The 12,360-nt window shown below is 34.3% G+C and overlaps 1 protein-coding gene across 1 annotated transcript in view; it reads right to left on the bottom strand.

Annotated features, from left to right (window-relative positions):
• The window catches only part of DNAH5 (dynein axonemal heavy chain 5), a 110,336-nt gene that overhangs the window by 50,074 nt on the left and 47,902 nt on the right, over nt 1-12,360 (bottom strand). Inside the window, exons 40-46 of the mRNA XM_031589455.2 lie at nt 11,934-12,041; nt 9,462-9,615; nt 8,750-8,896; nt 6,849-7,090; nt 1,971-2,147; nt 1,280-1,484; nt 667-809 (exon numbers count right to left, since the gene is read on the bottom strand). Of these exons, the coding sequence (XP_031445315.2) occupies nt 667-809; nt 1,280-1,484; nt 1,971-2,147; nt 6,849-7,090; nt 8,750-8,896; nt 9,462-9,615; nt 11,934-12,041 (1,176 nt within the window). The remainder of the gene's footprint in view (nt 1-666; nt 810-1,279; nt 1,485-1,970; nt 2,148-6,848; nt 7,091-8,749; nt 8,897-9,461; nt 9,616-11,933; nt 12,042-12,360) is intronic.

Genomic DNA, 12,360 nt, shown 5'->3' with positions numbered 1-12,360 from the left:
CACACAAGAGTGGTTATTTTGGCAAAACCTCACTAATTCCACATATCTTCTCAACAAAGAGCATGTAGAAGCAAAATAGTTAACATTTCATAGGCCTTTACAGGCCTCACTTGTTAAACTTTTGCAGCAAATGGTCTTGTCACTCAGTACAATTTAAAGAACAAAGGAGGAGATTAAGAAAAAATGATGTACTGTCTAGAGCCTCATTATTTGAAACACTTCAATCACTGGTGTTATTTACCATATCTTCCTTATCTGACACCATATTAGTAATGAAGGAGTTTTATTCTTTAAAAAAATGTCTATGAATTCTGTCATTGACCCATCTGGACAGAGTTCCTACAATAGAGCTGGTGCTCTACTATTCTGTGTTCTCTCCTGAGAACACATGCTCCACCATGGCTACATTGCATTCCCATTATTTATGGAATAGAAGGGATGGGTGATGGGAGGGATGGGTAGTGGGACGCTACAAAAGTCTGTGAGCAGTGAGAATAATAGAATTCAAGTATATTCACATGAATACAGCTCCAGAATCACTATTATGGTTTTTTATCACAAAAATGATGTTCTTCCTTTTCAATAATTTCCTATTTCACTCCTGATTCAAAAACTCCATCATGTGCACTACTAGCAGTATTTAGATGTGAAACGCAGATGAAGTACCTTGCCCTGTTTAGCAATGGTTTCAATAAGGAAATCCATTCTCACATTGTCAACATTTGGCACAAGAATGGAGCTATACTCTGGCGTGCTGCTACTAGGATATACATACTCTTCAACACGTGTATTCCAGTGCATCCAATTACCTAATAGGAAAGAAATAAAGTTAATGTTTAAAAAAATTGACATTTTCACTTATTTTCTATCAATTTGACTTCTCTGTCAGTTCCTCTTAAGTAGAATATTCTCAATCCATAAATACAGACAAATTATGTCTTACTACTCTCAGACCCCTGAGAAAAGCAACAAGATCCACTGTTCCAGCTGTTTCCTAAAATTATGACAAGAACATGATTTTCCAGCTTGTCTATTTATTCACTTGATAATTCATTCACGCAGCCCATGTAGCTTTCTGTAGCAATGTTTCCACATTATGTTTTCTCAAAGGGAACAGAAAAAAAGCTTTACACAATATCACGAACATAAAGTGCAACTGTAAAACAAAAAAACAAGAGAAGGTAACCTACAAAAAATGTATCTAAATTAATAATTGAAAAGCAAAATTTAAAAAAGAAATTCTATGTTCTACCCCGAAGTACCCAAGTGGGTAACTAACCATCAGATGCCACATAATAATCAAACATGGTATCTTCACTGCCTTCTGGAATGCAGGGAAGATCAAGCTTTATTGTTGCACAGTTTCGAAGCCAGTGCTCCATTTTGCATCTGTCTTCCAGTTCTAGTAATGCTCCTATGCTCCACATAAGAGAGAAGATATACAGCCTTTCCAAGTATTTTGCAGTCAGTTCCGCACCTTGCTCCTGAAGGATTAAGTTAATTTTTTATTTTCAATAGCCTGAAAATTCTGCTTGATAATCACTAGAAACAGTAAGTTAGAAGCCTTCGGTCATGTTTAAATTTAATGATGTCTTCATCAAGAAATAGACTGAATAATTATCTAGTGGACTACAAAATAGAGAAAACGATCCAGCAAATATCTCTTTTAATGACCCATTACAGTGCTTGATCTGTTTAAATTCTAGTTTATAATCCGATAACATTTCTTTGAAAATAAAAAACACCCCAAAGGAAAGCTGCTGATGCACGCTTTGTGTGAAAACCAAATCCAAATGTGAAAAGTAGGCACAGCCTTACTATTGCTTTAAAAAGAAAGAGAAAATATTCCTAACAACCTGTATCTTCATTAATACTCCAAGATGCCAAAAAAATCTCCTTTCTACATAACTCCATGACATAAAATTTTCTCTATTAGATTAAGAAAATATAAAAAATCTGCACTACTTTACCTTAGCTGGGATAAGGCCCTGCATCATATTAATGCTCTGCATAATCACAAAGGCTTCCAGCATCTCAGTCTTGCTTTGCAGAGACTGAATGCTAAAGCGATATAAGTCTGGGAATGATGAAGAGTATAGCCCACGTAGAATTTCAGCTTCTTGGAAAGAACGCCTTTTCAAAAACCCCTGTGTGCACAGCGAGAAAATAAATTTTATTCCAAATGCAAGAGAATAAAGTCATCTCTAGTAATTCAAAAAAGTCCTACAAACATGGGAAATTGATACATTTTGGGGAAAGTTGATTTCTCTTGTTGGAGGGCTCAGATTCCCTGCCTTTTGGGCAGAATTTGGCAAGTAGAAAGTGGACGTGGAAATAAATAACTCCTACTGGATGTGGATACAGAAGCAAAAAAGGCATTGACTGTTTTTAGCAGCAAAAAAAAAAAAATTCTTTCAAATATATATATTTTAAAATCACAACTGCGCTGTGGTTAAACTCTGCAAGGAAAGAATACACATTTAACAGAAATTTCATTTTTTCTGCACAATGTTACTTTTAGCTGTGATAGAGAGTTCCTCAGAAATATCTAGAAGTTGCAGAGAAAAAGGTTGCATTTCAGGGAGGATGTCTGCTGAGTGTCAATAAACTTATGCTGTGTGCTTGACTGTTAATAGTATTTTTATTTTGCATCCTTATGTATGTTAAAGTGGATAAATAAAATATGATTAAAGCTGCTTTATAAGGTCACAGAATGGTATCTGTGCTTTAATGTCTTTAGCTTGAAGTCACAACCTGCTTCTTAGAGTTACTCTGAAGTCTTCTCTTCTCTCTGGGTTGTAGAATTCTTTTTTATTTCCCATGAGTTAATTTCCTATATAAAATATACTTATTTTTAAAAGCACTTTCAGGTGCTTCTCCAAAATTCATACTAAATTTTGGAACAAATTGAAATACAGTAAATACTATTTAAACACAGCTTTTTTTGGTGCACCTATGGTGTTACACTTGAACAGGCTTCTGAGGCACTGAGACTTCTGGATCTCAATGTATTGAGATTCTCAAAACCCGGCTGGATATCCTTTGCAACCACTTCAGCTGACCTTTTTTGAATTAGGCTCAACTACATGGTCTCCAGTGACCCTTTCCAACCTCAATTATTATGCACTTTTGTGATTCTCTTCCACATGTCTACTTCCATTATCTTCTGAAACTCAATTTTTCACTGCCCAAAGTAAATAACTTATTACAAATAGGTAGATGCATGAAAAAGCTTTCTGGAAACAGGTACATGGAAAATAAAGAGCTAAAGATTAAATGGCAGCACTTTTTAAAACAAGTAACTGGAACTTGACCAGTTGTTCAGAAGATATTAAGACACAAAAGCTGATAAAATATTGTTTTTTGAAGAGGTTGATGACTTTGATCAATTTGTAAAATCTGCTTTAAAGTATATTAGACAAGAGTACCAATGTAAAATGTTTTAGATCTCTTTCAGCAGTTGCTTATGTATTTATATTTAGGTTTTTATAAATTATGAAAGAAAATCTAAATATATACAATGTTTTTTGAGCTACCCATATTTTTTTAAATTAATTATCAAAGTTTTTCTGTTCTTCAACCAATACTGTGTTTCCTTCTGCATCTGAAAAATAGGAACTAAAGAAAGAAAATTCCACTTAATTCTGTTGGAAAAAATCAGTAAATCCTTTAGTAAAAAAAAAAAAAAAAGAAAGAAAGAAAGAAAGAAAAGAGCTTCATGTTTCCCTTTGTTCATTGCTGCCATTGAAATAAAAGATCGAATTAGCAAAACTTCCTTCGTTCAACACTTACTCCAACACAACTTCATTTAGTTTCTGTATCACTCTGAAATGATGAGGTAAACCAGGTCTGATAAAGCAGAATATAATGTCCATTTTCTTCATTTTTGCTGTATTTTCTGATGAATCTACAGCACAGTTTAAACTAAACGTTCCATGAATGTTGTATGCAAATAAACAGGGAGAGAATACCAGTGTAAGGAGGCAGAGCTGTGAAATCCTAACATAAATAGGCCTTAGGCAGTGTTGTAAGTACAGAAACTGGAATCTCATGAGAACCACTGTCCTAGATGCATAATTTTCACTTACACTTTTCCAAATTTCCATACTAATTTAAAAAAATAAAACAATTAAAAAGCACGGTGTTACAGTAATATACAGAAGGCATTTGTGTTCACTGCATTTGTTTGCCTTGGTAAAAATTCAGAAACAGTCAAATTATTAGAAAACTTACCAAAAACTATTTTTTTTTCCCAATAACAATGCAACTATTTTGGTCTTGGTAAAAAAAAAAAAAAATATATATATATATATATAAAATAAATTATCAATGATTCTCAAGTGTTGCAATAACTTAACAGCCAGATTCATATGACTTCATATGAAGAGAAAGGAGAACAGCTCCTAGACACTACCAGAGAGAATGGTGGAGATCATAAAAAGGCTGGAAAGCAGAAAAAAGAAATATTTCCTGTTGTTCCCAATCTTTGAGCAATGTAAAGCAAAAATATTTCTGAAATATGGAGAAAATTTTGTAGAAATCTGCTCTTGCCTTATTTTTACTAACAAAAGAACAGTTTCTTCTGTCTTTTTGTTGTTGTTGTTGTTGCAATAAAAAAAAAAATGAATACCCCAAAATTTCAGGTCAGAATGCTAGTGGTATTTTACTCAGGTAGAAAAAAATAAGGTATTAAAATAACTAGGAAAGAATATTTGATTGCATCACTAATCTGACAAGGGAAAACAAAAAATTAAGAAAAAGATCCAGAGATTCTTTCTTCTGCTTCTGGTTGAATTTCACTAGGTGGTGTGGACTGTAATTGTCTAGCTATAACATTCATTTGCAGTTTTTAGCTAGAGTTGGTATGGACCTTACTGAATCTTCAAGTCTTCTCAACTCTTCCCAAAACTTCTTCACCAGTCTCATGCTCAGGATACACCTTCCCCATGGGCTTCACTATCTCCTGCTCCCTGAAGAGCACCAGGCTCCGTCTACTGCTCAGGACCTGAACAGATACATACTCCCTATCTTGGTTTCTGCCTGCACTGAAACCTTCTATATGTTAAGAACAGCTGATCCAGGCAGTACCTGTGACACATCAACTTTTCCTTGTCTGCCAGACAAATCAGGAAGTTATAAGCAAGGTACCTGTTAAAGAAAGCTAGTAAGACTTCATGCATAAGAAGTTTTTTGGGTTTAAAAGACAAAAAATCTGAGAATGTAGAGTAGGACCTCTAAAATTTGAAATGTCTGAAAATTAATACAAAGCCAACTGTATTTGTTTCTGACTAGTTAAGTAACACTGCCTAGATGAGCCTTAGTTAAATTTTCCACAGGTATTCTCTACTTGAATTGGAAAATAAAAGAGTGAATGAGACTGTTAAACTCATTTGAAAAGTGATAAACAACTTCTTAAAAATAAGAACAGCAAAATTCAGTCCCTGAACTCACAGTAACCCATAAAGGTTTGTTGTTTTGAATCTGCAAACAGAGAATAAATTATGTTCTATTTTCTTAAACTGGAAGACTGCGTTATTTCTAGCTTAAAAATAAAGTTGAAAGTCCAGAATGAAGAAATGTTAATTTAGGATTACACAGAAGAGAAATACATTAACTTGGTTTTCAAAAGAAGCTAATTAAGTAGCTCTCTTTATGAGAACAGGAATTAGTCTTAGAAACAAGAAAGTTTCAATTTCTGATATTCATGAAACATTTCCTGTTTTATCAAAGCACAATAATGTCAACAAAATACCATCAATAAGACTGCCTAAACATGACAAAAAATAAAGATAAATCAATATTTATTTTAATTTAATTAAAGAAATAAAAAGGGTTAATCCTGAGAAGCCTAGTTTATGGGTAAGTTTCTAAGACAATAAATGGCTTTATAATAAAAATAAAAGTAACCTGAAAACTTTTTTTTTTCTTTACTGCCATTGTCTCCACCATTTCAGAAAATTGAAGTTTAATGTTGAAAGTTCTGTTGAGAGATATTACTGGGCAACATTAGGTTGATTCTTGTCAACCCTTGTATTTCATCTTAACCAAGACATTTATGCTCAAGTCTCTAAATGCGTCATTCACTATATCGATGTCATTACTAGTGGTCAGTCAAGATGAGGATTTTTTATGTGCTTGGGCATGTGGAAGACAACATCTATAAGAAAAAATCTTTATAAATCAGATTGAAATTTGAATATGTTATATACTGTTCTTCCCTCTAAAACACATCTATAACACGTTCTGTTTTCCTAACAGTACCATTGGACACAAAACTGCAGAAAGAAAGAACATAAACACTTTTTAAACATTTTGCTTCTAGGAATGTTAAATTGACCATTTATCAGGTAAGAATACACATATAAAAATCAAAATTTGTAAATCCTGCATTGATTTTTTTATGGTTTTAAATGCCAACTGCAGTCAAGTTCAATAAATATCAAGAGAACCTCTGTTTTCTTGAGGACTGCTAGATTCCTGAACTAGCCTGTTGGCTCTTTATTTTTCCTTGCTCTGAAATTATAGCAGGAGCTGCTACAAAGTTGGTATTTTGACACTGGAATTGTTCTTCAACTGCATAAAATACCTTGAATTACAAATTTGTTGAGATATGAAACATCCAAATTTTTAAAAGTGTAGTATGTTGACTATGTTCTGAAAAAAATACATCTTTTATACAAACTACCACAAACATTGTTATTTTAAATTCTCAGATATAAATTTATACAGGATAAAAGCTGTTTCATATCTAACCACAAAATTAAGTCCTAAAGTAACAACAGTGAACTGCTGAATGCTAGAAAGAAAACTTTCCATACATAAGCAAATACAATTATTTGCTACTGTACCTCAAGGATAGGGCTCCAGTTGAGAACTGATGAGCTCATGAATACCATCCCATTCCTCGAGACTGTTGCCGGAGAAGCATTATCAATATTGTGAGGTTCGAAGACTATTTTACAATTTGGTGCCATAGGTATACGATCTCCATTTGCAAGTGTTAGAGTCCTGTTGTCATCCAGGACAGAATTAAGGTTCTCAATCCAAATAGCATCAACTGGACCATCAAGAACTATCCAGATGTGGTCACCTGCAGTCCAAAATGATTGACAAAAATGCCTATGAAAAAAAGTTTCAGTTTCTTTCAAGGACCAGTTTCTTCTGTCTTTAAATATATTTTGCACTAATTCTGAATTCATGAACACAGCTACAATCTCATCTTTAAATACAATTTCCATTCCCATTACTCACTTTCAATTAAGTGCTACATTTTTGTCACCTTACCATAATAATTATCCTTTGCTCAGTATATAAAGTGTCATAAGCATAATTCATCAGTCTGTAACAGCCTGAAACAGAGTTTTACAGATTCATCCTTCAGTTTAATAATAAATTGGATTTATTTCAAGTTACAGAAAGCAACATAAAGATAGAAACAACAGACCTATTTTAAACCAACATTCATCTGTTTCCAACATGCTAGTGAGATTAAATGAAAGAAACACTTGAAAAGCCACTCTCTCAAGTAGCACGCTTACTTTCATATCTAACGGAGGTCAATCAAGATTCTTGTTTTTTATACCTATGCTTATAAACATGATCCTGATCCCTTTGAAGTTCCTCAAACTCTTTCAATTTAGTACTGGAAATGTATCTCAGCACCTGCATGTGTTTCCTAGGAAGGTTTAAGTCCTACTTGCATGACTTAAATAGTGGGAAACAGTTTTGCCCTGGCAGCTCCCTTGGCTTCCAGCTCCCCACTTCTCAGGTTTCCAACCCTGCTGGGCATTTCCAGATGGCTCTGTAGCCAGAGATCATCCCAATCTCATCTGCCTTCAGAGTCCTTACTTCCTATGCCTAGGTGCTGTTTTGCTAGGCACAAATCAAGATGGTTCAGGCTAAGTAACCTTCTCGCCTCTGACCCAAATACCTTTGCATTTTCATAACTACAAAGCAGGTTTCTCAGGCATGAGATGTTTTGGAGTTCACTTCATAAACATGCGTTACAAAAGTATTGCAAATAGTGAATCTTACTGAGAAAGTTACAAGAGTGTGCTAACTTAATATTTCATGCTGAGGGAAAAAATAGAATCAACAGTTAATGCCATGCTACATTCTCAAGGGTATTACATTTCCAAATTTGAAACAAAACTATTAAAATTAAATCCTTTTTTTTTTCTATTGCAAGGAATCTGTATACTTAAAGAGTATGAATTTTGTTGGAAAATTGAATAAACAATGTTCGATTTTCTTTATTCATTTCCAACTTTAGTCATATAGGCCTAATGATAACGTCACATACTAATATTCAGACACAAGAAAGAAGAATCTGTGCAGCACCAAGTTATCAAGGCCTTTTCTTTAACTAAAATATCAGGCTAAGAATATGACAAGATTATTTTTTATATGCCAGGCAGAAACTGATTACTTAAATGGAATTACCAGTGCCATTTGAGATGAACTATGATATGTGCAGGGCTACCAGATATGACACTCCCAAAGGAGATTCACACCCTTCTGTTATGGTAGTTTGAGACCAGGTGAAAATGCTGACAGCACCAAAATTTTGTCACATTTCATTGCTGGGGGAGAAGATTTTGATCTTTCACTTTTCTTTTGTGCAAGAGTCTATCATTTCAAAGAAAGAGATCAGCAAATTCTGCAAAACAGAATTTTTTTTCTCCACAGTTTGAACATAAATCATTTAGAATGGAGAATTTTTAAGTATTATTGCACTTTTTTGTCATACCTTTCTTGGCTCTTAATGTTTTCCTCCAGAGAGAAGAAAATATTCCATCTGTCCAATCATTTGTTGCTACATCAAGACGACCAAACATCTGTGGTGCCGTTATAGCTTTCGGATTCATTCTCATTTCACGATGTGGCTGTCCACAGTCTAGGCAAGCACATCCCTAGTTAGTTTTGGTATTTATATTCAGAAGGCAGAGAACTTTTAAAAATTCAAAAGCTTTACATGCAAATGGATAGTTTAATAAGTATTCAGCATTATAAGAAACCGTGTACTTATTTGGTAAAGTTTGTAGCTGGAAAAAATTGATAGAAGTAGCAGCTATTTTATACTGCAGATGAAGACACTGTCTTGTTAATTGAGTTCAAAAAGGAAAAGGGCTAAATACTTATGATGATGAGAAGCTTTCAGCATTACCTCAGCTGAATCTGAGACACTTCAACCACTTGCTCCAGCTGCCTACCCAGACAGTACTGATCTCAGTGTCACTAGAATAAAGACTTCTGATGTATGCAAAACTGGATCTGTATGCTATATGACTTTGAATATCAGTGAGGTATTTTTAAAAGATACCACCACAATATTATTTAGTATCACAATATACTGAAATTAATTTTTCCATTAATTTATCTTCACAATGATATAATTGAGGCTTTCTATAAAGAAACAAAGCAAAATGTTATAACATTTTACAGTAAAAATGGTCACATACCTGTCATGGCTTTCATTAAAGTGTGGATACAAGCAGTTTTTCCTGAACCACTAGGCCCTAATGTCATCAATCCATGTCTTACTCTCTGAGTTTCAAAAAGTTGGATAACTTTCAGTTTCCAAGGAGGATGACAAACAAGTCCAGCATCCTCCACCTATGGGTAGTGTCAGAAATACAAAACACCACTATTTCAGTCCACAGGACATCTTGATATTTTATAAATATTTCATCAAAGACGACTCTGTAAAGAGTTTGCATATATAACAGCTATTTGGAAAAAGAAGTTGTTTGGTGTTCAAATCTGTACTCAGTACAGTAAGCTCTGGTAAACTATTTTCCTTTTCTAGCTCTTTTAGAGTTACTCTGTCATTTTAAGAAAAGACAGGAACTTTAGAAACACTCTTGCTAGCAATGTCTTTCATAGCTACAAAGTGTCATTCACTTACCTCTCAGAAAGGCTTTTTTTATTATTGTTGACATTTCTAATTATGAAGTTCCTTAAGTGTCTACAATACCCAAAAGTTCTTCTACAAAAAATTTGTTAGATATTTATCAGTGTACAGAGAGACCTTTGAGAAACTTCTTCACATGATCCTTCTGAGAAAAGATGTGATGTTTTCCCACTTTTTACTAGTTACAAGCTTAAATAAGTTATCTCACTACAATGATATTACTATTACTTGTGAAAGTGACTTAGCTGGAAATGAGTAAGAGAAAAATTGGAACAACGTCTTAAGGATACAGACCACTGTCTATGTCATTGACCAAGTAAAAAAAATTCTTAAAACTCACGATCGTATTATACAATTGAAATTTCCAAAAAAAAAAAGCCAATTATAATTTATTTTTAAAATAATTTCTGTGTTTAAAATATGTTCAAATACATTCCAATTTCAGAAAATGTTATCAGTAAAAAAAAAAGCAGTAACCTTTTATTAAGAGTTGGTTGGGGTTTTTTCGAGTTTTTTATTTCTCTGCTTTACTGTAACATAATTATCTGAGGAATTTTTCAAATTCTGGAGGAATGTTTAATAAAGCTGACTGTGAAAGTGTTCATACTTCATTAACCTTCTCTATCCCACTGATGTTCTTACGCTAATCCTATTAGTGTTTCAAAAGATCTGATGAAAACCAAAATAGAAGAAATGCCGTTTTAGGAAAATCTTTCCTTAAGCTCACGTTCTATCTAATAGACTTCACATAACCATTAAATCTAGATTCACATAAGGCAAACGTACGCAGACATTTTCCAAACTGATCACCACAAATGATTCACACAGAAAACACAAGCTGTCACAATCACAGTTCAGTGACATCTGTTAGAATAAGACCAATAATTACATGCCAAGGAATATTTACTAGAGGTGACTTATTGAAATGTCCACCTCTTGAGTGAGAGAAGGCAAACTCCCCTGGTGGAACACACTGGGAAATCCATTCCATGATAGTCCTCTAAGCAGCGTGACCTGTGACCTTAGCTGTTAGCGAACATCAGGAGAGCCTGGTATGCCAACTCTAGGGAAAATATGACATAGAGTGTTCAGCAGGGTGGAGGTCCCATGGCCAAATATGATTATCCTGCAGGGATGGGGACTTGATGATACTGATGGGACTGATCAATTATCTTATTTCTCTCAGCCAGCCCCAAGCCAGCAGTTTTCCACTTTGGTCAAAAACAGGTTCTCTGAGTGAATTTTGCAAAACAAAGGTATGTTTGACTAGAGTCACTCAAGCTCCACCTCAAAGTAAGAAAACAGTATAAAAATGGCTTAAGAGAGAAGGATTTCAGGGGAAGATACCATCACTGATAAGTCAGCAGACTGCAGTTGATTTTTGGGACCAGCTGACGGGCTGGGTATATCTTCCCCGTCATAGGGATTTCTACTGGATGAGATCTGCACACTCAGCAGCATCAAGTGCTTCTGTGGAAACTTAGAGGTCTCTGTAGAGTTATTCAATAATTTAGCACAATTGCAGTCAGCTGTATTATTCATGATCTTGGTTAATCTCACATGTTTTGCAGGCAGTGTATTTGTCATTGCCAAACCAAATGAATCTATAATCTGGTGATTTAACAAACTGGACTAATCACTAGAGGAGAGTTCTCATTTAGTGTGGCTAAATGCCTTAAGAGTGGTTGTGAGAGCCCATTTAGAATAATTGGCTGTGCATTATTTGTGAATCCTTAACAGCAATAGCTCATATACTGAATGAGATCAGATTTATAGCACTGAATTGGACACTGCTCAGAATCTAAGCTAAGCTGCCCCTCCGATATCTGAGGATGAGCTGGAAAGCAAGGGGGTTTATTTTCTGCCAAACTTGTTTGCCTTTTCACACAACACATGCCAATACTGAAGATTTACAGAAAAGCTTACTATTACTAGCTGGATAGATTCAAAACCAGTAATGTTTTTAGACAAGTCATCATGCTAGTACCACCACAAAAGTACAAATCGACAGAAATATTACCTGTTTGTCAATGGCAGCTTCCAGTTCAGGATAGCTTTCTTTATCAAGATGGATATCTGGAAATAGATCCTCAATTAAACTCAGGAATAAGGGTTCATCTTCATCAATCTAGTGAAAGTCAAAAGAAAAAAAAAAAAATTAAAACCTATTTTACTTTTCCAAGCATCTTGAAAGACAACCCTTAACCCTTATGGGCTGAAGAAATATTTCAAAATCTAAGTAACCACCTATGGTAACCCTCCAAGTGGTAGACATACTAGCAGAACACAATAAAATGAGATCTTCCAATAATCAGAAGTTATTGAAAAGAGATTTCATTAACAATTTAAATCAGATGAAATGGTACTCATTAGTACAAATAACATTATTTTAAAAGAATGATTAAATACAAGAAGGAGAAAACATTAGGCCAAAACTTCCATAGATG

This window comes from Phasianus colchicus, chromosome 3 (genome assembly GCF_987193195.1).
Source record: "Phasianus colchicus chromosome 3, bPhaCol1.hap1.1, whole genome shotgun sequence".
NCBI classification, from domain to species: Eukaryota; Metazoa; Chordata; class Aves; order Galliformes; family Phasianidae; genus Phasianus; species Phasianus colchicus.
The sequence above is the reverse complement of the archived record's forward strand: the minus strand, read 5'-3'. Positions and strand labels throughout refer to the sequence as shown.